At 39.0% G+C, this 24,831-nt stretch overlaps 1 protein-coding gene across 2 annotated transcripts in view; it reads left to right on the top strand.

Moving 5' to 3' along the window:
* The window catches only part of ZNF292 (zinc finger protein 292), a 59,675-nt gene extending 35,244 nt beyond the window's left edge, over window positions 1-24,431 (top strand). The window contains exons 5-8 of one of the 2 annotated variants that reach the window (XM_035319933.1): window positions 7,784-7,986; window positions 10,887-11,023; window positions 12,680-12,821; window positions 14,481-24,431. In XM_035319933.1, coding sequence (XP_035175824.1) covers window positions 7,784-7,986; window positions 10,887-11,023; window positions 12,680-12,821; window positions 14,481-21,665 — 7,667 coding nt within the window. In that variant the 3' untranslated portion in view covers window positions 21,666-24,431. Of the gene's footprint in view, window positions 1-7,783; window positions 7,987-10,886; window positions 11,024-12,679; window positions 12,822-14,480 lie in introns of those variants that run through there. The other variant, XM_035319934.1, reaches the window with a different exon arrangement.
* Window positions 24,432-24,831: the final 400 nt, after the last annotated feature.

The following is a 24,831-nucleotide window of genomic DNA, read 5'->3' as shown; positions in this document are numbered from 1 at the left end:
AAGAAGCTCTTTACTCAGAGGGTGGTGAGGCCCTGGCACAGGTTGCCCAGAGAAGCTGTGGATGCCCTATCCCTGGAAGCATTCAAGGCTAGCCTGGATGGAGCTCTGAGCAACCTGGTCTGGTGGAAGGTGTCCCTGTCCATGGCAGGGGGGATAGAAGTACCTCATATAATTGTTGGACTATCACACGGTTCTCAGAATCCCCTAGGATACTGTTTTACTAGCTTCATATCAAGCGTCTTTTAGCAATGTTAGGGTACTTCTATGAGAGAATTAGTGTGTAGTTGTTTTATATTTGAGTTCCTTTAGAACTCACTTGTGAGTCTTGTGATGAGTATTCATTTTATTAGTGTTTTCCTATAAAGACTTCTCCTGACATTTCAGGATTCCTTTTAGTCCTGAACGCTTTTTACTTAAGGATGCCTCTTCCTATGACTGACTGCTCTTTTGAGCAACTCCTGTTAGTCATTACTTGTCTTGATGGTAGAAAATGGTACCTACCTAAATTAAACAAGATTACATGTCATGATAAAATTTCATCAAAAGAGTTACCCATTCCACAAAGAAAGCCAAACACCAGTGTACGTGACATTGAGGAGAAGGAGAATTCTGAAGCTACTGATGAATTGAATTGTTTTCTGAATTCTGTTCAGTGTTAAAATTGATTTTTTTAAAAAAAAAAAAAGCCATTGATACCAGTGCGCTTGGTGCTTATGAGTTTCTGACTTTTTTGTATCGGAAGGTGTTTGCATCCCCATTCAGGTAATGATTCCAATGTGCAAAACATTTTTACACCTGTACTAGTAGTTTTTGTGGCTTCGAGACTAATAAGGCTGGATGTTAGTATAACTCACTTAGAATGAATTAGCTACCTAGGTGTGCTGTTAATCTCACTTGAACTGGTGCTGACTCCAAGCTGTAGTTATCAGGGCACTTGGGTGAAAGAATGGAAGACAGAAATACATAGAAGAATTATTAGTTTTTTGCTTTTTTACAAAAATAAATTTTGCTGCCTTACTTTTCTAAGAGAGGGACACATGAAGGAACCTTTATCTGTTTGAATGAGGATGAGCAGTGCTTTAAAGAAGAGTTAGTGGCTTTAAGTTATTTTCATTTTGTAACCTCATTCTGTTCAACTTGAAAGTCCAGGTTGGTAGGTTTCTAGTCTGGTGACTGTCAGTCTGCCTTCTGTCATTTTACATCATGTTCTCATCCATTTAATCGATGTGAACCATTTGGTCCTGTTGCTATGTTTTTTTTTAATCCCGTCTATTGTAAGATTGTAATATTGCAAGATTGTAATAGTACGTATCAACTGAATGTCAAAAATATGGATAGGCTGTTCTCTAGCTATTGCTGTTCTGCAATACTGCGTTGTTTTGTGCCCTCTTGCTAATTTGAAGGATATTTTAGTAATATAAAAACTTGGAAGCACATGGAGTTTTCTTTCTTGTCTGTAATCCAGCACTCCCACTGGTTACCACTTAGCACTCTTTCACTGGACAGCTGTCTCTCAGCAGTTTTCAACATTAGTTTCTGTATAACAACCTTCAGAATATTTGTAAACTTTCTTTACAAGATCTTGGTTTTGTTCTTAATATCAAACAGTAAAGGCAACGTTACAGAAGTTCCAAAGTGTTGCTACGCTGAGATGTTATCATTTGTCAAGTTTGAGTTCAGTCTTTAAGTAGCAGTGTAAGCACTTACCTGTTTGGCATTATAGAATGATTTAGGTTGGAAAACACCTTTGAGATCAAATCCAACCATGAATCTGACCTACCAAGTCCCATCACCAAGCCACATCCCTGAGGGCCATTGCCATATGTTTTCTAAATTCTTGCAGGCAAGGGGACTCCACCACTTCCCCATTCCAGTGCTTGACCACCCTCCTGGTGTCCAATGCCCTGATACAGTTTGAGACCATTTTCTTATGCCCTCTCACTTGTCACCTGGGAAAAGAGACATGGATACAGATTTGTGTGTATACATGTATAAAATATTTTCAAACTGTAAACATTATCTGTGTGCTTGATTTGTCACTTGCTTGAGTGAAACATTGGAATTGCCCTAATTTATTAGCCCATTGGTGATTACAAATGTTGACAGATTTGGCTTAAGTTACCATGCTCTGTGTGATAGATGTTACCAAATGAAAGAGAATCTCCTCTTTGGGAAGTCTTGCAGTGCTGAAATCCCACTTGTTTCTGAAGAAAACAAATCTCTCCCCCAGCAATTGGAACATCAGCATTGTCTTTTTGTTTTCTGTTTATGCCTTTGAGTCCTAGGCTGGAAATGGGAGTTTGGATTCCTAATGAGCTGAGGGATATATTTTTTGTTATTGTTGACCAGTGACTCTAAAGTTAACTTACTTTCAGAAACTGAAGTGTCAACAGGGACCTGGGATGTCATTTGTGGTGCACCTTAGGTGGACATCTGAGTTGATAGCACTACTTTTGGCTGCCACCTGAGACATCCTCTGAGAATCTGCCTTTGAGTTTCCTGAATCTGCTTGGAATCGTCTGTCATGAATCAATCTACAGCCATTTGAAGAATGCCCACACAATCTTCCACTATGCTCAGAGGAGTTCAGTGCATAGAAAGAGATTCTCCAATCAGTTCCACAAATTTTCTTCTCTTTCCTGAGCCTTGCTCATGTATTTACCCAAAAGGACACACAACAATTATGTGACCGGTCCTGCAACTGCTTGATTGAAATCCTGGTTCCTCAAGAGCATTATCTCTTGTGCTCAGGATCTGTAAACTAGTTGTTTTTTCTTGTATTTTTTCTTGGCCTTTTTCTGCCTCAACCTGTCTTCTGTGTCTTTAAAGATAATCTCTGTCAAATTTTGAGTTTTGGCTACGTAGCACCATACATAAATATAATCTTTAAGGTGGATGCTTCAGAGATCACCCAGAGTTACATGATCCCATTGGGTCATAATGATAGCAAAGTACCAATGTTCTCATACAATATTTCAGAGATCCCTTGTGATTGTGTTGCTAACATTCTTTACTGTGGACCACCACTCACCCAGTTCCCACTGACCTCAGATAATGGGAGTAACCAGTCCCAGCACCAAAGCAGGAAGAAATTTGGAGATACGTACTAGACATGAAAATATAATCTCATCCACATCATTAAATTCAAGATGACTGGACCTGTCACTACTTCAGGTTTCAACTGCAAGGCTATTTCTTTTTTATTGAGATTGCATCAGAATGCTGATGAACCACTGGTGTTTATAGCTGGAGCGAAGAATTTTTCATGTTTCCCTGCTTCATTATCTCACTAGGTTTCTTTCCCTAACCAGTCCAGTATTAATTCTTCACATGATAGCAGGTCCTTTCGTCTTACTGCCTCCTGAACTACCATTTTCATTTTGAATGAACTACTGATTTTAATTTTAGGTCAGTACTGATTTTGATCTGGAATCAAAACTGATCTGAATTCATGACAATTAGAATTTATACAACTAGAATTTACCTTTCTTGAAGTTGTATGTCTAATTTGGTCAGTCTTAATGCTCAGTGTCGCAAAGACTGAAAATTGAAATATAAATCTTTGCCATACTTTGCCATATGATAACCTTTACAATGGTAAAAATGCTCTACTATTACACTTCCACTACCAGTTTCTGTCAGTGTGACTACCAGTTTCTGTCAGCCTGGCATGTGCTCTTCAGCATGAACCTTCTTTCCATCCTAGAGGTTGTCATTTCCTTGCAGTGATCATGAAATCCTCCAAAACTTAAGGCTGTGCTGTCATTGATATCACCTCATCTGGTACTGAGGGTGAGTGGAAGAACTGTCCAGAGAAATAGGATCTGAGATAACAGTACAAAAAGTGAGGTGGCTGCATTTATTTTATCTCATTCTGATTATCCTTAGAGACCTAAACTTTGATGTCAAGACTTAAGCTACTGAATTTTTCATAGGTTTAAATGTAGTAGGCAGACTTCTGAAGTATAGCCCACTGAAGAGATGTTCAAGGACACGACCATCACTATTCAGAGAGTATCAAGGTGGATAAAGGGCAGGCTAGAATTTAAATAGCCATCATGGAACTATTTTGAGTAATCAGAGCACTTCTACCAGAAGTCAGATGATACTAACAGCATCACTTTAAAAAAGTGTTTTCATCCTGGGTATATGCAAAGCAGCCACCTGGAACTTCTACCTGTTCACCAGACAGTGTGTCATCATAGAATCATCCTGGATTGGTGCTGCATTCAGCAGAACTGTGCTGAGATGTTGTTTGCATGAAGGGTTTGAGACCCAGCTCCAGGTAATTAACAAAGCATCAAGTCCAGATCAGAGTCACCCACTGTTTGAATGCACATGTGGACTAATGCTTGAAGATGACTAAAAAGGTTACTTCCTAGTAACTGAAGTTCTTTGAGATGGATAGTCCTCCTGTACGTCCACGTCCTGCCGTCATCCTTCTTGGCCAGAGTGAAGTTGAGAAGAAATAAAGGTCTCTGGTAGATTGACTTATATCTATCTACTCAAGAATTGGCAAAGGGTAGGAGAGTAGGGTTATGAGTGCTTTGAGTAATACTTTGAGTTCTACAAGTCTTCCAGTCAGCCAACATGTGACATACATGTGGACTGTCCACCATGGAGAACTTAGTACTACAAAACTGTGCTCACAGCTACCATGCTCTTGTATGCTACTAATCTCAGGATTACCTCCTCTCTTTTTAATTTGTGTATGCTATAAGCATTACCTGTAATAAAAGCTCATAGTAGTTCTTGTGGACTTGCTGTAGAATCACTTGGTAGTATGACCTGAGACGGCAACTGTGGGATGTAAGGGAATAATGGGGAAATTATCTAAAAGGTTAAATTCCCGTATCTCCAGGTTTGACAGAGTTCCCAGACCAGAGTACCATCTGTCAGATGTCACCTGCTTGTCTTTTTTCTTCTCATGTTAACTGTATATTTTAAATGAATTTTGCATGTGGCTTGTACAGTTTGTGAATTTCAATGGACAGTGCACAGAAACAGCATTTAATAATTCTTCAAAGAAGGATGCTATCATTAAACTGTCATTCTTATTAAATACTTCAAGTTTTGTACTCAACAGAGATTAACTGTCTTGACCTGTAAAGATGTAAAGCAAAGTGTTTCTGTGAAGTGTTATTTGTTACAGTAAACTAGTAATTTGTCTGCAATAACTTATAAACAAGACATCATACTATAAAACACATTTATAAAACGCAAAAAATAGATCCAGGAGCAAATAAAATCTTACACTTGAGGCTGCTCACCACCATGGACTTTTCCCTCAACCTTGGTACTGTCTTTTGTCTTTAAACACACCACGTAGTTCAGTTACGAAATAAATAGAATTAAAACTTATGTTTTCAGTGAGCTGTCAAACGTTAACTGGAATGATTATAATCAGTTGGATTAGAATAAAGACTTAAAAGCTAATGTGTAGCTTTAACCCTGAGGTCTTCCTGTATCTTGTTGAGGAGATAACAGAAAATGTTCTGATGATTATGTAAGGTAAGCTAACTTAAGCAGTAAACGCTAAAGGAAAGGATTACTGAGGATTAGTAGGTAGAACAAAGTCTCTGAAATATTAAGTGTAGTAATTAAATCAGAATGAAACGTCCAGCGTTTGCTAACGTAGCTTAAAGTCTTTGAGGTCTTCCTGTATTGTGTTACAGAAATAAGGTAAAATGTTCCAGTTCTAGCTGACAGTAACCACTGGGGGTGAAAGGATTACTGGCCCTACCTGGTAGGAGGAAGAGCAAAGCTAAGCCTATCAGCTGTAATTAATCAGCAGGTCAGGTGTGGGTTGACAAGAGTGTGAATATTTGTAATAAGGTACTGGAAATGACATTGAAGGAACATTTCTTGTGCTGTTTAAAACAAATGTCCTATAATAAACACAAAAATGGCTACCATCCATCAATTGTCTGTTGTGTGCTAGATAGTCTTACTTTGTTACTGCATGGATTAAAAAACTGGCTATATCTTCACTGACAGAGAGGGGAAGAAAGAAGTCTTACTTGATTGAATATTCTTACACAGCGGTGAGCCCTGGATGATCATTTGTCATAGTGTGCAGGAATCCTGAACAAATAACTAACAAGTTGGTTGAGATAATTCAACCAGGAATCTTAATGCATAAAGATAATGAAGGGGTGTAACAGGCCTGTTTTTTGCAAAAGGCAGTATTTTCTGCCCTAAAATTCTGTGCGCCAAAATGATTAAACAAAAAAAAAAATAATAAAAAAAAAGGTTGACCTAATTTTGATTGCAAGATAGTATTTTAGTAATATCCTGTATGAGCGGCTAGAAGAAGGAGAAAACATGAGATAAAATGAAAGTCGGTCGTGAATCAAAAGCTAACTAGAATGGGAAGAAGTAAAGAATAAAAGATGGATCTTTTTTTCCTTTCAGTAAACATTGTGTTCAATATACTAATATTCCAAATACTAGATGGAGGTAATCAATTTTACAGATGCTGAAATTTATTTCATCAAGACCAAACAGGACATTGGAAATCAAGATAATACAATAACTTAGGTGCATAGGCAACACGATTCAAGTGAAATTCAGTGCAAGTAAATTCAGGAGAATATAATGAATATTTCTACCACTGCGTAACAAAAAATGAGTGTTGTAAATGCCCAGAAGGTTTCTGGAAGGGGTGATGCAAATACTCAAAGGCTGGAAAAAAAATCACGTTTAGTAAAGACCAAGAGTTCACCCTAACATTGAGAGAATAACATGAATTAGATGTTTTTAACAAAAGAGTGTTATAGTGGAGATACTTAGGGAAAGCAAGTATCTATGTTGTGTTTAAAAGATTGTTTCATTAAATTAACAGATTTTTAATGCAGTTCATAACCGACTTGTGGAAAGAGTTGTCACAGGGTTGATGTCAAAAGGATTAAATAAAACTGACTGTGTCTATTTAGATTAAATAATTTTAAATATTTTGGAAGTAGTATTATATCTTATGCTTCAGAGCTCAAGTAATTTTGATCTTGAAGACCTTGATGGCACCTGAGATGTATTCATAAGAGTTGGAACAACCCGTGCCCTGTGCTCTCCTTTTCTGTAGGTTTCTTAAGCCTTCCACTGAAGCACTTAGCATTGGATTGTATGAGCAGGCACACTGGAGTTTTAATTCTGGTAGCAGCATATCTACAGAATATAGTTGAATGAAATCTAGCCATTTGTGTCTCTTTGAATTTTAAACTATGCCCAGTTAGATGTATACATCCAAGACAAGCCCTCTTTTTGTAAGAAACTTGGCTGTAAAAATTAAGAGAATTTGACTACATTGTGCTTAACGTGCAGTATTTAACAGCATTTCAGATAATTTCAGATAATTTGTCACCTTTATCCTTCTATCAAGGTCTTTAAAAAGCAACTTTTAGCAATGGCATGGCACAAAAGCATAAAGAAAGATGTGAGAGCAGGGACTTTCTGTTGTCTTTCTGTAGAACTATAATTAAATGGTACCTAATCGCTTTAATTTTTATATGCTTTCTAAATCTGTTTTGTGTGCAGCTGTTTACCGATAAATTAGAATGAATTAGAACCTGCAGGTAGATAAAAAGTCTGCTGTAGCAGGGAGTCCTTGTAATAAATAAATAAGTACAGTTCTCAGATTTTCTATTGTCTGTGCTTCGTACCTTTTGTACCTGTTAAGATCTGCATAGAATTTCTGGGCTAACCACAAATGAGTAAATGTTATCTGTTAATTCTCTAATCTGCTATGAAACATGTATGTAACATTTTGGCTTGTTTTTCTTCGAAGTGAATGAATTTTTAGTGTTTGAAGGCCCTGTCCTGCTGGATATGCGTATTAAGCACCTAATGAAAACAAAGCAATTAATGCAAGCTACTGCCCTGGCAAAACTGTGCTCTGATCATCCAGAAATAAGTGCAAAAGGCAATTTCAAGCAAACCTACCTGGTCTGTCTTTGTTCAGGATCACCAAATGAAAAGCTAATGGAAGAAGTAAGTGAAAAAATAAAGAACTTTTTAAAAGACTTATTTCTTTAATAATAATAAAATCACTAGTTATAGTTATGCTGTTTTTATGTAGAAGTTTTATTTTAAAATATGATCTAACATACTTTGTGTGTTCTGCTTTTCTTTGTGTTTAAGGCACTTCTAAACTGATCAGTAATAATTCTTGATTGGAACACTTGTGGAAGTGCAGTATTAGGTCACTAGAAGGCATTTTCTGCCTCTGCCACAATGTTATGTTTAATTTTGCATAAAGTATTTTAAATCTGTACCTCAGTTTCTGTTACTAAAGTGGAGATAATGATTTTTCTACTCTTTCTTACTCTACAGATTTAATTGTAACTTTCTGTATAATATCTAGCACATAGAATGGAGCCTTTTAGGTGCTACTTTACATTCTTTCTTTGAATTGAATAGTTTTGACCCAAGTACCCATGTCAGGAAATCACAATTTACTTTTAATAGGAGGTGAAATTGAAGGTGAAATCAGATATTTGATCTGTTCTGAAACATAAAATTCTTCTCATTTTTAAATGCAAAAGTCAAAAAAGAGATGGCAGTTTTGCTGTTCTGCATTCTTTCAGGTGACATCTCCATTTCTCACTCAACCCCAAAATTTTATTGGAGCTTTTTTTTTTTTTTTCTTAAAGGAAAACTAACTTCAGAACTTCAGTTGTCAGGGTTTTTTTTGTCTGTCTGCATCTCTTTGCTGTTTTTTGTCTCTATCATCTTTTATGTTAATAAGTATTAAGCATGTTGAAATTGGTCTTAAAGGGATGAAAATTATGCAATGATTAGTTGGAAGAGCTTCCTACTCGAGATATAGACTAAATTCTAAGATGACAGCATCTCCCTGGGCATGTTCTTCTGATGGAGGTAGGATCGGTCTTACACTCCCACCTCTGGCTGCAGGGGGCCATTTCAGAACAGGCTCAGTAATCCCAGCAGGAACTCCATAGGAGAAGCTATGACAGGACTGTACTTGTGTTAGAGTACTAAACTTGGAATGTGTGACCCTGCAAACGTGCTTCCTTCATTACTCAGCCCTGCCACGCCCCCACGCAGAGTGGGCTCAGTCAGTGAGTGAATCGTGAATCCCGTGGATGAACGGAAGGGGTAGCCTTGTTTCTTAGGATATCGTAACACAGAGAAGAGGTAGACTGAGGTATCCCAGATAACCTAATGCAGGTATTTGCAAACCTTGGCTTGCTTAGCTTGGATTGCTTTGCTTTGCAGCTTCAGTGGCAGCACTGTTTGCAGTATTACTGACTGTTTTGGGAAGTTTATATGTTACGAACAGAAGTCAGATACACTATTAATGTGTCACGGTCGACTTCTGAACTGAAAGGGCTAATAGCCCTTCTATAGCGTGAGAATGGTAAGAGAAAATGGAAATTCGAGATAAATACAAGAAGTACAAATCACTTTGAAACACTGTAGAGCTTTTGATATCAACTCAGAATAGGCAGAAGAGTAGCATTTGTAATCATTTTCAGCTTAAATTGCTAAAAAATGTGGAGAATTCAAATCTGCAGGATGTTGAAGTGCTTAGACTGACAGACTTGGTGGCTGGATCTCAACAGACTATTGCTGGAAGCTGGTTCCCATATAAATACTGAGGGGCTGGAAAAACATTTCAGGGAAAAAATGAACAACAACAGCAACAACAACAAACACACCCTTTTATTTTTAAAACCAGCTTTGCATAGTCTTCCCTAAGCTTTTAACTGAGGGTCTCTGTCTGAGAGAGGGAGCTGAGCAAAGCAGACCTTCAGTCTGAATTGGTATGACAATTATGTTTATCCATCTTCTCTGAGGTTTTGAGAGAAACATTTTTCTTTAGAAGATGACTTTGAGATTCTTAAGCCTCAGATGATGTTAAGTGAAGGGTTATTAGCAGATTTACAGTGTCAATTTAGAGGAAAAAAATGAGTTGTTCTACTCTTAAGAATGGTAGCTTAATTGCTGGGGAAATAGCTAGATAACCATCACACTGAACCAAGCTGGGCTGTCACCATATCCAAAGTATCTTGTTATTTGGGTTGGGGCTTTTGCTTCTTGCTTCGGGATTTCTTGTGATTATTCAAAAGAGACTTCCAGTAGTGCTGCTGGATGGCCAAGTTGTATTTCAGCTGCCAACAAAGAAGAATAAATACCAGCATGTCCTGCCAGATGTGCTAATTGATGTAATCAAATCAGTCTGCTGAGAATCAAAATAGACAGTAGTAGTTACAACAACGATGCTGATTCATTATTGATGCAGTTGTCTAGTACTACTGAGTGACTGGTTTTTGCTTTTTTTGCTACGAAACTAAGTGCTTACATTGTGGCTAAAATTACATCGCACAGACTGCAGTATTATTGTAGGAAAGCATTCATTTGATCTGCTTCTTACTATATAGCTTCCCTTTTCTTTTTGAGTTTTAAAAAGCACTGGAATGTTCACGTTAAATTTCATTTATCGACCACCTGCTGTATTCAAACAGTAGTAACATCAGTGACTGGGTTAGAACTTCAGGTAATAGTAGTCTTTTTTGTGTTAGGCTGCAATTTAATGTTCTAAATCTGCTTATTACTACGTTTACCATATGCATGTGGTATGTATGAAAAACTAATGCTGTACTTCAGAAAGTTTAAGTAACTGGGACATTAGACATAAGACTGATGTCTTTGAGAAACAAGTTTGTATTCACTTCAGAAAAAAAAAGTTTTAGCATAATCAGTTTTGATGCTGTCTAGAAACACTGTGATTTGTTTTCAAGCATATCTCAATTTGATAGTTAACTGTTCTCCAAGTTGTAAATTGTCTTTTTGTAAAGGTTTAGATTCATGTATGTCTGTAAATGAAACCTCCTTCTTAGTCTTGGTCTTACTTTCTTTCCTCCCAGATTGCAGAAGTAGATTGCAAAGATGCTCTAGAAATGATCTGTAACCTAGAATCTGATGGAGATGAAAAAAGTGCTCTAATTTTATGCGCAGCATTTTTGTCTCGCCAACTGCAGCAAGGAGAGATGTACTGTGCCTGGTGAGTTTGGATATTGTTTTATGTCTAGAGCAACAAAAAGTATTTTGGGAAGATAGAACTGATGCTTAAGCCATAGGTTAACATTCTTTATCTGATAAAATCTGAGCTAAACAGGAAGGACATAATGCTGGCTGTTGGAAAGTTTAAATTAAAAAAGAAAAAGAAAAAAAAGTTTGGAGAGGAGAAGGCTTCAGGGAGAGCTTATAGCAACTTTGCAATACCTGAAGGGGGCCTACAGGAGGCTGTTGAGGGACTCTTTGTCAAGGAATGTAAGGGTAGGACAAGGAGTAATGGTTTTAAACCAAAAGAGGGTAGGTTTAGATTAGATGTGAGGAAGAAATTTTTTACTCAGAGAGTGGTGAGGCACTGGCACAGGTTGCCCAGAGAAGCTGTGGATACCCTATCCTTGGAAGCATTCAAGGCCACTTGGATGCGGCCTTGGGCAACCTGGTCTGGTGGGAGATGTCCCTGCCGATGGCAGGGGAGTCGGAATTAGATGACCTCTAAGGTCCCTTACGATCCAAACCAGTCTATGATTAAACAAAAAAAAATATATATTTTGATAAGATTAGCTTCCTGTATGGGAGGTTGAAGGCTGTACTGTATGAGGAGGCATTAACAAATACTAGTAGCTGACTAACCATTTTTCTTGACAATAATCTTGTGTTGTAGAAATGAGGAATTTAATATTTGCAGGCAGCTAGTCAGCATTATGATGAAGTTAACGCATAAGTACTTTTCCCTTCTGTCCTTATTTCGTAACACAATATTTCTTCCTCTGTCAAACTTCTGGAAAAGGAGGTGCTGTTCACTCTATAACTGGAGTAATTAGGTGGATGAAAATATTTATTGCTTAGGGTTTGCTTTCAGTGATGTGGGAACAAATAACTGGTCTTTGCTGGCAGATATTGGAGCTGTAAGTCTGAGCTCCCATCTGCCAGCAGTGTGGTTGTGCTTCCAAACCTGTACAGTTCCTGAAGGATTTGCTATGCTCTGTTTGTGCACCTCTTTTCCTTGTGCAGCAGCAGCAGAGCATCTGTTAATGCAGGATTTTGGATTAACAGATAATACTAAAGTTTTGGGGGTTACACTATTCTGTAACACTCTTTTCTATTTGCACCTAAGGAGGCCCTGTTAGTTAGGAAATGTATAATGTCAGGGGTGAAGTAGTGAGTTAATGTAGATACAGTATTACTGTTTGTCCTTTCTGACTAATTTCTCACTAAAACACGGTAAAATTCAGCTCTTAAAGCAGAGCACATCAAGAAAAATGTTGTTACCACAGAGAAATGTCATCCTCTTATAGATAGTAGTAGTTACTAAGAGTACAGAAGCATAAAATTACAGTTAGTAAAGAATAAACTACTTTGCAAGATGTTTTTCAAGACATCATGAGTCTGCAAATTCTGTAGCATAATATGTGGCATTACTGCTTTTCTTCTGATCTGTTCTTCTGGAATTGAGTCATTGTGATAGTTTTGAAAGTTAAATATTAATAATGTGAGTATAAAAGCTTTTCTCTATAAGATAAGGTGTGAATAAATTCATATTTTTATTTTCCCAAACACAAAATAGATACTGTTCTCAACCTTGCATTTCTTCTGATCAGATTAGTGGTTGTGTTGCTGGCCTTGAAATATTGTTCTCTTGTTCTAGGGAACTGACTCTTTTCTGGAGTAAACTGCAGCAAAGGGTAGAGCCTTCTATTCAAGTGTATCTAGAGAGATGTCGTCAACTTTCTGTGTTAACTAAGACTGTTTATCACATTTTCTTCCTGATTAAAGTAATTAATTCAGAGGTAAGGACACTCCTGAAAGAATATTTTGATGGGACTTTAAATGGAACTGTTAGCAGGAAAATTAATGATAGCTGCTTTTAGACATGCAGTCTCTTCGTATAGAATCAGCTGTGGAGCAATCTTAATTGGTTTTAGGAAAGACCTTAGCAACCTCCTTGCATAGGTAAATGCTAAGTTGATTAATTTTAAATCATTAGAACTCATTGTTCCATTGGAATGGAAAAAAAAAAGAAGTGGGGATAAACAAAAGATCTGGATGCCACAACTGAGATGAAATAAAATGTAAAGGTGAAGTTGTAGACTTCTGCTATTGTCTGTATCCACTAAGGTATTCTCTTTTGCCAGGTCCTAATATTCTTCTGTATTATTTTCCATATTTCAAATATTTTAAAAGATGGAGACTAAATGAAGGCTCTATATTAATATATAAGAAAATTGTCAAAAGAGGGAAAAAATCAATCTGCCACAAAGAATACAGTTTGTTTTGATAATGCATTACTTACCTTTTGTGGACCTAGATCCAGTGTTGCATTAAAAACCCAGTTCATATATCTCAGTTACCTTTTTATCTCATTTTCCTAGTTTCCTATCAGTAGTTGCATTATTTCATGTTTCGAAAGTTTTTAGTTGGATTTCTGTAAGTCCATATAGTCTAAGTATGAAAGTTGCTTTTTTCTTTTTGCAGTGTTCTGGTATGGCTAATCATGGGCTTCTAATCTTCAAGATGATTTTTCCCCAAGTAAAATCTAACTGAATTACAGGAGGGGGCGAGATAATTTTTGCAAAGGCTTGTGATACTAAGAGCTGTCTGCTCCATGCCATACTGATTTTTCCCTAGTGAACTGTGGGTTTACTGATAGCTGAAATCTGAGACCGTATGGGTAGTAGACCTGTGCATTCATAAATGCACTTGACTTTATTCTCATGTATACTGTGACCTCTCTGTGCCTCCTTGGTAGCATAGAGGAAGTGTAAAGTGAACATAAATGTATTTTTCTTTGCTGAACAGTATAAATGAGAAAGGGCAATCTACATGAGCTTTGAAACACTTAAATGATGGAACATTTAACTGTACTTACTACTTTCAGTTGGAATGAACCCTTGTGTTATATTACAGTCCGTTGATTTTGAAGTGGTATAATCTTTAAAAACAAAAATAAACCCTTACACCTTAAAGGACTTCCAAATTATAGAGCTTTTTGAAAATGATGTGCTTCTCTTCCTGTTGTAGCTGTAGCACTTTTTATCATTTAATTCTACCTAGTGTTAATGTTAACCTAGTGCTCCATAGAAGCTTATCTCAAATAACCGTAACAAAACTGGCAGGCTTTATTATATGGAGAAGTCTCAGAATTGCTCTAATATAAACTGAACACCACTGCCATACAAGCCAAAAGTCATCAAACTAGGCAGAGCATCAAATTGATAAGTATTTTAGTTGTATGAAAACTTCAGCAGTTTTTAGCAGCATGAAGACAAACGACAACTTAAAGAATAGCATCTAAAGATAAACCACTGTGCTTCTTAAAGTAAAAAGTGTTCTAGAAGCTCCAAGTGTATTTTCCTGACACTGAGGATTGAATAATGATATATTTTATTTACAAATATAAGAAGGGTTATATGATAAGCTGACTTACTAAGTTTAATCTTGCTTTACAGATTGATGGTGCTGGACTTGCAACCTGCATTGAACTGTGCGTGAAAGCCTTGCGCTTGGAATCTAGTGAAAATACAGATGTCAAGATATCTATTTGCAAGACTATCTCCTGTCTGCTTCCAGATGATCTGGAGGTTAAACGTGCTTGTCAGCTGAGCGAATTTCTTCTTGAACCCACTGTGGATGCATATTATGCTGTTGAAATGCTATATAATCAGCCTGACCAGAAGTACGATGAAGAGAATCTTCCAATACCAAATTCCTTGCGCTGTGAGCTCTTACTTGTACTGAAAACTCAGTGGCCTTTTGATCCCGAATTCTGGGACTGGAAAACTCTAAAGCGTCAGTGTCTGGCATTGATGGGAGAGGAGGCATCGATTGTGTCATCAATAGATGAACTTAACGACAGCGAAGTTTATGAGAAGGTTGAGGATTGCCAAGAAGAGACTAAAGAAACTTCTTTGAATGGGCTTGCTGGCAGTTTTGATGAAGCTACAAGCCTTCTTAAGGGTATCAGAGATGAAAAGCAGAAAAAGAGAGAAATTAAAAAACTCAGAGAGAGGGGGTTCATATCAGCTAGATTTAGGAATTGGCAAGCTTATATGCAGTATTGCGTGTTATGCGACAAAGAATTCCTAGGTCATAGAATAGTTAGGCATGCGCAGAAACATTATAAAGATGGAATTTACAGTTGCCCTATTTGTGCCCAAAATTTTAATTCTAAAGAAAACTTTGTTCCCCATGTAACTTTGCATGTTAAAAAGTCCAGCAAAGAGAGACTGGCTGCTATGAAACCACTGAGAAGATTGGGAAGGCCTCCAAAAGTAGCAACTGCCAACGAGAATCAGAAAACTGATTCCGTATCCAAACAGGAGCAGCGACCCATTAAAAAGAACAGTCTCTATTCAACAGACTTCATTGTGTTCAATGATAACGACGGCTCTGATGATGAAAATGATGACAAAGATAAACCTTATGTACCAGAGATAGTGCCAGTTCAAAAGCCAATACCTGTTAATGAATTCACTTGCCCTGTAACATTTTGCAAAAAAGGCTTTAAGTATTTTAAAAATCTAATAGCACATGCAAAGGGGCATAAAGATAATGAGGAAGCTAAGCGTTTTCTTGAAATGCAAAGCAAAAAAGTGATTTGCCAGTACTGTAGGCGACATTTTGTAAGTGTTACTCACCTGAATGATCATTTACAAATGCACTGTGGCAGCAAGCCTTACATCTGCATACAGATGAAATGTAAGGCTGGTTTCAACAGTTACGCTGAGCTGCTGACTCACAGGAAGGAGCATCAAGTCTTCAGAGCAAAGTGTATGTTTCCTAAATGTGGCAGAGTGTTTTCCGAAGCCTATTTACTGTATGATCACGAAGCACAACACTATAATACCTATACCTGCAAATTCACAGGCTGTGGAAAAGTGTACCGTTCCCAGAACGAACTGGAAAAGCATGTTGAAGATCACAACGAACAGCCTGAAAAGGTGCAACAGCCCGAAGGCCAGACTAATCCATCCGATCTTGGTCAACCTTGTAATGCTAATGAAAGTACTGTTGGAGTTGCTGTTAAAGAGGAGTTGACATCTGCTCCGGCTGACAACCGTAGCGGTTTTACTGAAGGAGAAAACAATGTCTGGAATCCAATCAAAGCAGAACCCGTAGGGAATGGAAGTGTAAGCGCACCTGCAAGTGTTCTGCGGCAAACTGATGCCTTGCCAAATGCTGGTCCAGAGCAGTCTGCTGCAGGTTCAGTGAAGACGGAAGTAGCAGCTCCAGCAAGCAGTGTTAAGGTGCCTGCTGTTAACCAGAAGGTCCGAGAGAACTTTGTAAAAAGAGGTAAATTGGCTACTGCTACCAGTAAAGTAGATACCACTAAACCTGGAGCCCAGCAATTGTGCTCACCAGTTGATACTTGTCTTCCAATTTTCCAAGAGAGAAAGGAAGAGAATTGTCTCACTCAGTCCCAGAATATTCAAAAAATTTCTGTGAGTTCAGACACACTAAAACCAGAAGCCCTTGAATCCAAAAGCTTAGAAAGGCAAGTGAGCATTGTAAATCCCTTTAGCGTGCAGAATCAAGCAGGATACCGAAACACTGTACCCATTTCTAAGCTTGAAATTGAAGACAGTATTAAAACTGCAGCTAATCTATATAACCTGCCTCTAAAAACTTTAGAAAGTATTACGTTTATTCCATCACAGCCTAACATAAATAGCTCGTCAGTTCCAGCTGCGTCACCAGCAGCCCCAGTTCAGAAATTTAATTGTCAGGTCGAGGGGTGCACTCGAACATACAACTCATCGCAGAGCATTGGCAAACATATGAAGGCAGCACACCCCGATCAATATGCTGCTTTTAAAATGCAACGTAAAAACAAGAAACCACGGAAATCCAGCAATTTACCAAATGTGGCAAATGATGGGAAGATTGTCTATCTGATGCCACCACAAGCAGGCAATCCCAGTGGTGCTGCTTTTACTGCACAGAACAAAACCAATTTGAATCACACCTGTTCCAGTCAAGTGCAGCATGTCTCAAGTACGCTGTTCCCAACCCACTTAGAAAATCTGGCTAGTCCTATGCTGCCTGTAGTGGAAAGCGTCATGAATCCAAGTTTGTCTACTTGTATTAAAAGTGAGCCTGAAAGTGTTTTGTGTTCGCAAATGGAAACTCTGTCTGGTGAAACTTTACCTTCCCAGTTGGAAGATCTGGCAAAAAAAGTTATGCCTCTGAATATTGACGGTGGTTCAGATCCTTTTCTTCCTTTGCCCGCAGACAGTAGTTCTATGTCTCTCTTTGCTTCACCAGCAGACAGTGCCCCAACTTCAGTCTTTTCACAACTGGAAAACAATTCAAGTAACTTTTTGGCTCAACTAGAAGGAAACACTAGTTCTGCTTTCCCAAAAGAAGAAACTGTTGATCAGTTGTTTCCCTTCCGAGCGAGTAAGGAAAATAACTTTAATGAAACTGGTTCTCAACATCCAACTTCAGAAAAGGTAAAAAAGGACCGTGGCCGGGGTCCAAATGGGAAAGAAAGGAAGCCGAAACATAACAAGCGGGCAAAATGGCCAGCAATAATTAGGGACGGCAAATTTATCTGTAGTAGGTGCTTCAGAGTTTTTACTAATCCTAGATCACTTGGTGGTCACTTATCCAAAAGGTCTTACTGTAAGCCTCTGGAAGGGTCAGAAATCTCTGCGGAAGCTCTGCAGGCTAATGGACAGTCTTTGCTTGCCAGTATGATTCTTTCCTCAAATTCATTAAGCTTGCAGCAGCCCCCGGAGTCATCCTTCAATCCAGAATCGAGTTTTAAGGACCCATCGTTCCTGCAGTTGCTTGCAGCTGAAAATCGTTCCACGGCCTTATTGCAGAATATGTTTCCACGGGCCAATGTGACTAACTTTAATACTGGTGGAAATGAGGAAGGGAATCAAATTATAAAACAAGCCTTGGAAACTGCAGGCATCTCAAGTACGTTTGATAACACAGAAGTACTTCCACGTGTAGTTACAACAAGTTGTGTCACTGGTACATCTCAAATAAGTGCAGCTGTTCTCCCCAATTCAACCGCGTCACCTCTGTTGCAGACAGTCTGCAACCCCAGTACCCTGCTAACAGACCAAAACAGGACCCTCAATGCCAAAATACCTTCAATAAGTGAGTGCAAGAGTTTGCCTGGTTTTGCAACAGATGATTTAATGCTAAAGACAATTGAAAAGGGCCTATGTTCTAGCTCGCTTCCTAATGCTGTTGCAGCAGCACAAACCTTTGCAGGGAACACTTCACGAGTTACAGTTATAAATAGTCCCAATAATTCAGGATCGATTTGTTCAAATAAGAAGGGAACCAGTGCTTCGAAGAGGAAGAGAAAAGCAACTACACCCTTGCTTCCACCTAACACAGCACAAAAAGTAGCAGTAAATAATATAACAACAGTGGGACTTCTAACCAAAAGCACTGATGGAAATGTGCAAATACAGGGAGATAATTTTCAGTCCAACTTGCTGGCAAATTGCGACTCTCAAGCAGTGGTGGAAAATACCACGCAGAAACTCGGTAATGCTGACAATCAGTTATTCATGGCCAGTATCAAAGAGAACTTCAAAACAAACCTCGAGACTCGTACAACATTAACAGTAAAAACCGAAAAAGGGGATTCCCAAACGGTGGCTGTAAATTCGTGTGCGCAGGCAAATTCAGAGGATCAGATTTCAGAAGACAACGTTATTCAGAATTTTGAAAAAACCCTTGAAATAATTAAAACTGCCATGAACTCACAGATACTCGAGGTGAAAACAGAATTTCAGGATGCTGGCACTGCTTCGAGACAGAACTTGCAAGTAAGTAATGCACAGGCTTCTTCAGGAAATTCTTCAAAAAATGTAATGTTACCCACTCACGCACAGTTTGCAGTGCATGCAGGCAATGCCACTGCTGCAAAGAGCAACTCTACTCAGTCTGAAACATCTCAAAAAGATGATACTCAAATGCTGGAAATTTTGGAGGGCTTGCGAAAACTGAAACTAGAAAATGATTCACCCATCCAGGTCTCTGAGAGTGTTTCCCAGTGTCCTCCAGCAGATACAGTAGCACCAGCAGTTCCTGTTGTATCAACCGAAAGTAAACCCCTGGTCCAGACAGCTTCAGAGACAAGTCACATTCACTTCAGTGATAAAGTTAATAAGCCTTTTGTATGTCAGGACCAAGGCTGCAATTACAGTGCTATGACAAAAGATGCATTATTTAAACACTATGGCAAGGTTCATCAGTACACTGCAGAAATGATACTCGAAATTAAGAAACATCAACTGAAGTATGCTCCATTTAAATGTGTTGTCGCTAGCTGTCCAAAAACATTCACGAGAAACTCGAACCTCCGAGCACACTGCCAGCTTGTACATCATTTTACAACAGAGGAGATGGTAAAATTAAAAATTAAAAGGCCTTATGGCAGAAGATCTCAAAATGAAACTGCAAACGCAGCCCCGCGCCCTGTTGAAATAAAAAATGTGCCGACACTAATAATAGAGAACAAAGCTCCAGCTCCATTGGTCAAAGAAGCTCAGATAAAGGAAGCTGTAGAGCCTGTGAAGGTCTTAGAAAAATTACTGCCAGAAAAAAGTGTTCCTGAAAGACTGGAAAAACCTCCCCAAGTGGTTTCCGTTCAGCCTGAGCAGCCTAACGCAGGTGCTTTTGGTAATACCCAGGCACAGTCAAAAGTACGCAAAGTTAGGAGGCACAGGAAGGAAAAAGAGGAACGAAAACGTCGGAAGCCCGTAGCAAAATCTCTGGAGTTTCCTACCAGATACAGCCCTTACAGACCGTATCGATGCGTCCATCAGGGCTGCTTCGCAGCATTTACGATTCAGCAAAACCTAATTCTTCATTACCAAGCTGTGCACAAGTCAGACCTTTCTGCCTTCTCTGCTGAAGTGGAGGAGGAGAATGAGCCGGGTAAGGAGGACCGGGAAGAGGCTGAAACCAAACCCACCATCAGGGAGTTCAGGTGTGAGGTGAATGACTGCTCTCGAATATTCCAGGAGGTTACCAGCTTGATACAGCATTACATGAAGCTTCATAACATGACCCCCGAGGAAATCAGAAGCATGAAAGCAGCTCCAGAGGTGGGAAGGTTTTCATGTGATCAGTCTCAATGTAAGTCCTCGTTTACAGCGTATTTTAACTACATCATACATCTTGAGACGGAACATGGTGTTAAGATAAGGCCAAACAAGGTAGAGGATGATGGCGTATTCAAGTGTGACTGTGAAGGCTGTGACCGTATTTATGCTACTAGATCTAACCTCCTAAGGCATATTTTTAATAAGCATAATGACAGGCATAAAGATCACCTAATAAGACCCCGGAGACTGACGCCAGGTCAGGAAAACATTTCCAGCAAAGCCAATCAGGAGAAACCATTGAAGTCCAAACAGAGAGGACTGAAAAACAGATCAGGAAAAGAAAGTAGCAGGCTGTCGGTGAAAACAAAAAGAAAGAAAGCCGATAACTTAGAAAACAAAAACTCAAAAGGAATGCAAATTCAAGAAAATAAGGCGTATTCACTGAAACGTGGAAAGCACGTGTATTCGATAAAGGCGAGAAATGATGCCTTACTGGAATGTACAAGCAGGTTTTTAACGCAGTACCCTTGTATGATAAAGGGATGTTCATCTGTGGTTACAAGTGAAAGTAACATCATAAGGCATTATAAATGCCACAAATTGTCCAAGGCATTTACTTCACAACACAGAAATCTTCTTATTGTATCTAAAAAGCACTCTGTGTCACCAGTAAAGGAAACACCTTGTGAGCAAGAGGAGACTGATGAAAAAAGCAATGTGAAAGAGGCAGAACTGACCTCGTTATCAAGCAATACTGATTCAAGCACATCTACATTATCACAAAATGAAAGTGACAAAGGTGAGAAGGACGAGGTGGACGAACTGACAGAACTCTTCATTACTAAACTGATTAATGAGGATTGTTCAAGTGCTGAAAACCAAGCAAAAATCTCTTCCAGTGTAAATAGTGACTCGCAGGAGACCGACCCCTGCCTGTCAGAGAAGCAAAAATCAAACAACTTAAAAAGAGCAAGCAAAGAAAAAAATGTGTCTCAGAGTAAGAGGAGGAGAGCCGAAAAAACAGAGGAAGTACCACCAGTTGAAGTGAGTAGCACGCATAGGGAGGAAGAGACTGCTGTTGCTATTCAAACAGCTGAAGAGCAACCTGCAGCTTTCGACTGGAGTTCATTTAAGCCTATGGGTTTTGAAGTTTCATTCCTCAAATTCCTTGAAGAGTCTGCTGTGAAGCAGAAGAAAAACACTGAAAGAGACTACCATGGCAGCGGAACCAAAAAAGGATCTCATTCAAACTTACGGAAATCTAACGAGAAGACTTCCCTAGCAAGTAATAACGTCACTTGGTCGTGTTCTGAAACTGAAACCTTTGTACAGTTTGCCAATCCATCACAGCTTCAGTGTAGTGAAAATGTAAAAATCGTTTTAGACAAGGCTCTTAAAGACTGCACTGAGCGCGTGTTGAAGCAGCTTCAGGAAATGAGACCTACCGTCAGTCTGAGAAAACTTGATGGACGTCGGGAGAATAATCCAGATGTTACAGCTGCAAAAGAAACTACTATGGGTAACGAGGAAGCGAGGAAGGGGAATCAAAACTGAAAACCTAGTGTGTTTATCCGTGATCTGTAATAAAATTTATTTTAAATAGGAAGCCATCAAGCATGCTAGTAACTGTGGAGCTCTTTTTATTTTGAAGTGATCTAATCTAGCAAAAAACATGGCATCAGTCATGTAAATTTCTTATTTGTTTTTATCCCTATGGGACTTGAAGAACAGAATAATTGCTTCAGCTGTGTAAATACTTGATCAAAACCTCAACTTTCTATCAAATTGTCCTTTCCATGAACTAAATCTTTGTGAATTGTCTGTGATTGGTATCTTTCACCAGGTCACTGCTCATGTATAACAGTACTCTTTATTTGTAGATACATTTTTTTTGTATATATTTATTATTGTAAATCATTTGCTGCCACCAGCAGTCTGTAAGTCTAAACTATTAAATGACACATTTATATTCGGAATTTTAATTTGTAACTAAGTGATCAAATTTTTAAAACTGTCCTTTAATCGTTTTAAATTAAGACCTTTTGAACTAAAGCTAGGTAAGTCTGCCATATCCAGTTTATTTTGCATAAAGCATTTATTTACAGGAGAGGAGCTGGATAAGATAACATTTCATAGGTTAAACATACTGACACACTCATTTTTGTAAATTTTAACATCCAGTATCTATGGATGATACTCATATGTAGTTAACTCATAAATATAATAGTTTTCTTATAGCTACATTTTTCATTGCTTTTAATTGGATACAAAGCATTTATGATTCCATAATAAAAATGGAAATGTGAATAAAAATAGTTTGCTACATTGGAGATTTAAAACAATATTTGGTATTAAAGAATCCGTTGTGAATGTGATAGAAAATTAGTAGTGTGGAGCAGTGTATATATTTGAGGTGGTGATTTGTGAAGTAGCCCAGTATTGCCTTAAATAAAATCACATTTCATTTCTTATTTTATACATGTGATCTTATAAAGGTTATTTTTGTTTCTGTAACTTAGATTGGTGTATAGTTTAATTTTTGTTAAAAAAAAAGAAAAAAAGAAAAAAACCTTCAGAAACCATTTCTGTAAATAGTGGGTTTATAAAACAGATGGTTTATTTTGATAATACCACTTTGGTATCTATCTATCTATAAAATACGTGAGTCCTTATGCCATACCGTTAAAAACTGAATAAACGAGGCACTTTCTGAAAGGGAAGTGAGATTGTGATCTTACAGATAACCGAGGTGCTTGTGCTCTATTGATGGCACGGGCTCTCCCTGCACTCCTTTTCCTCTCGCTGGCTGCGCTCGGCAGCCCTTCTGCCACCTCTGTGTTTTCCACACTGGAAGGAGCCCCGGAAGCAGCGCCGCGCATAGCAAGCACCTGGGTTTGGAGTGATTTCTCTGTTTGCTGCTGACCGAAACGACAGGTTTCCAGTTGGCTGAGTAACCAAAAGAGCGAAGGCGGTAGTGGGAGCTGTCGGTATCCAGGAATCTGCCATGGTGTTTTTAGGACAGGATTATGCTTAACTCCCGTGGGACAAGCCAGCTGGATTGTGCGGTACCAAAAATTTTTCTTGGATTATTCTCGTTACTGGATGTGACCTACCTTCAGTAAGATAAAATAGTCTTTATCTTGGGAGAGATCGGCTTGCTTTTTTTCTATAAACTTGTCTTGCCGTGTAACGCTTTGCATTAAATGCTACACTTCATTGCTTTTGAGCTAATCACCTGGAATCTTTGACAGTTGACTTGCATTCCAGTTCAGAGGGCACATTCCTACAACAACACGAAGTGACTTGTTTGGAGAGTGAAAATTACCTATGAAAAAGCAGAAAGGTGGCAGCGTTTCAGCCTCGGGAGTAGCTCCTGTTTTTCGGTGCTAACTTGCTCGCCTTCCCACAAAGCACAGGCTTCCTTTCGAGCAGGGCCCGTTTGCTGCTGCAGCTTTCAGTCCCTCTCGAGTGACTGACCTGCTAGCTCCGTCAAGTCAGTAAATCAGAAGTGCCATCTGAGAACAATAGAAGCGAAACAAACCCTTGGGTTTTCTCTCTAGGAGAGATGGTTGTAGGTGCACGGTCTTCAGGAGCGGGCTCCTGCTGGATGGCAGCAGCTGGGTTGTGGAGAGGAGAGGATCTGCAGGGAGGAGAGGGCAGAGCACCTCCAGAGAGGGATCCCAGAGCCTCCCGTGTGACCTGCTGCTGTCAAGTGTTTGGCTGGGCACTGTCGACAGACCTCACAATTGTTAATTTTTTAGATCTGTTAATCCCTTTTTGTGTTATGTAAGTAAAATACTTCCAACCGTAACGTTCCCGGTTATAGTTACTGCATCATTTGCACTTTTTAGACTGAGAATAGCATAAAACTATTTAGGTACATAGTGTTATACTACGATGCTATAAAACAGAACAAAAAAAAAAAAAAAGGAAAAAAATTCCAATGTCCTATACAGCCAGGAAGTAATTTCTGATCGGAATGTAGGATCTGAATTTCTGAGAATTAAACTTTTAACATTCTCTTACTCTTAGCCCAATTCATCCACACTTCTGAGGACCAATACAGCCAGTTTCAACAGAGCCAGTGCCCTTCATGGCACATTCCCTGTTAGACAGGTACTGACAGCCTGTTCAACAGGCAATCTAGTACGGTATTTTTTTCCTTTTTTTTCTCTTTTTTAATATATATATATATATATAATTTTAACATGGACTGAAGGGAGGGTTTGGTTTAAGATGTCACGGACTGCAGAGGGTATTGTAGTTTGGTAAAGCCACCTACAAAAGTTCCTGATGAAATAAATTTCTTTGGTGCTTGCATCTGGGCCTTTCACCGTGAGTGATGTATCACGCCTCCTGCTCGAGCATGCTGACAGTCCCTTGGGGCCCCATGGGCCTTACCTCTGCCTGGGGGATGGGACAGGGCGCCGGGGTGGCCAAGCCCAGCCCCACTGACCCCTCATCAGCCTGTGGGGTGCCCAGAGTGCTCCCTTCTTCCCCCTTGCCTCCTCTCTACCTCACCATATCTCTTCTCCCCACTCCATTCCAGTCACTTGCTGCTTCTCCCTCTGTCGCCGTGCTTCTCCCACCTCTTCTGCTCTCCTTACTCCTCTTGCTCTCTCCTTTTCCCTTCTTTCCTTCCGTCCTCCCAGGAGCTGTGGCATTTGAGCCAAGATACGTTCTTTAAACCTCTTGTTGCCAGCCGGCCTGTGCTGACTGA

This window comes from Oxyura jamaicensis, chromosome 3 (genome assembly GCF_011077185.1).
Source record: "Oxyura jamaicensis isolate SHBP4307 breed ruddy duck chromosome 3, BPBGC_Ojam_1.0, whole genome shotgun sequence".
Classification (NCBI taxonomy): Eukaryota; Metazoa; Chordata; class Aves; order Anseriformes; family Anatidae; genus Oxyura; species Oxyura jamaicensis.
This window is presented reverse-complemented; position numbering and strand designations above follow the sequence as displayed.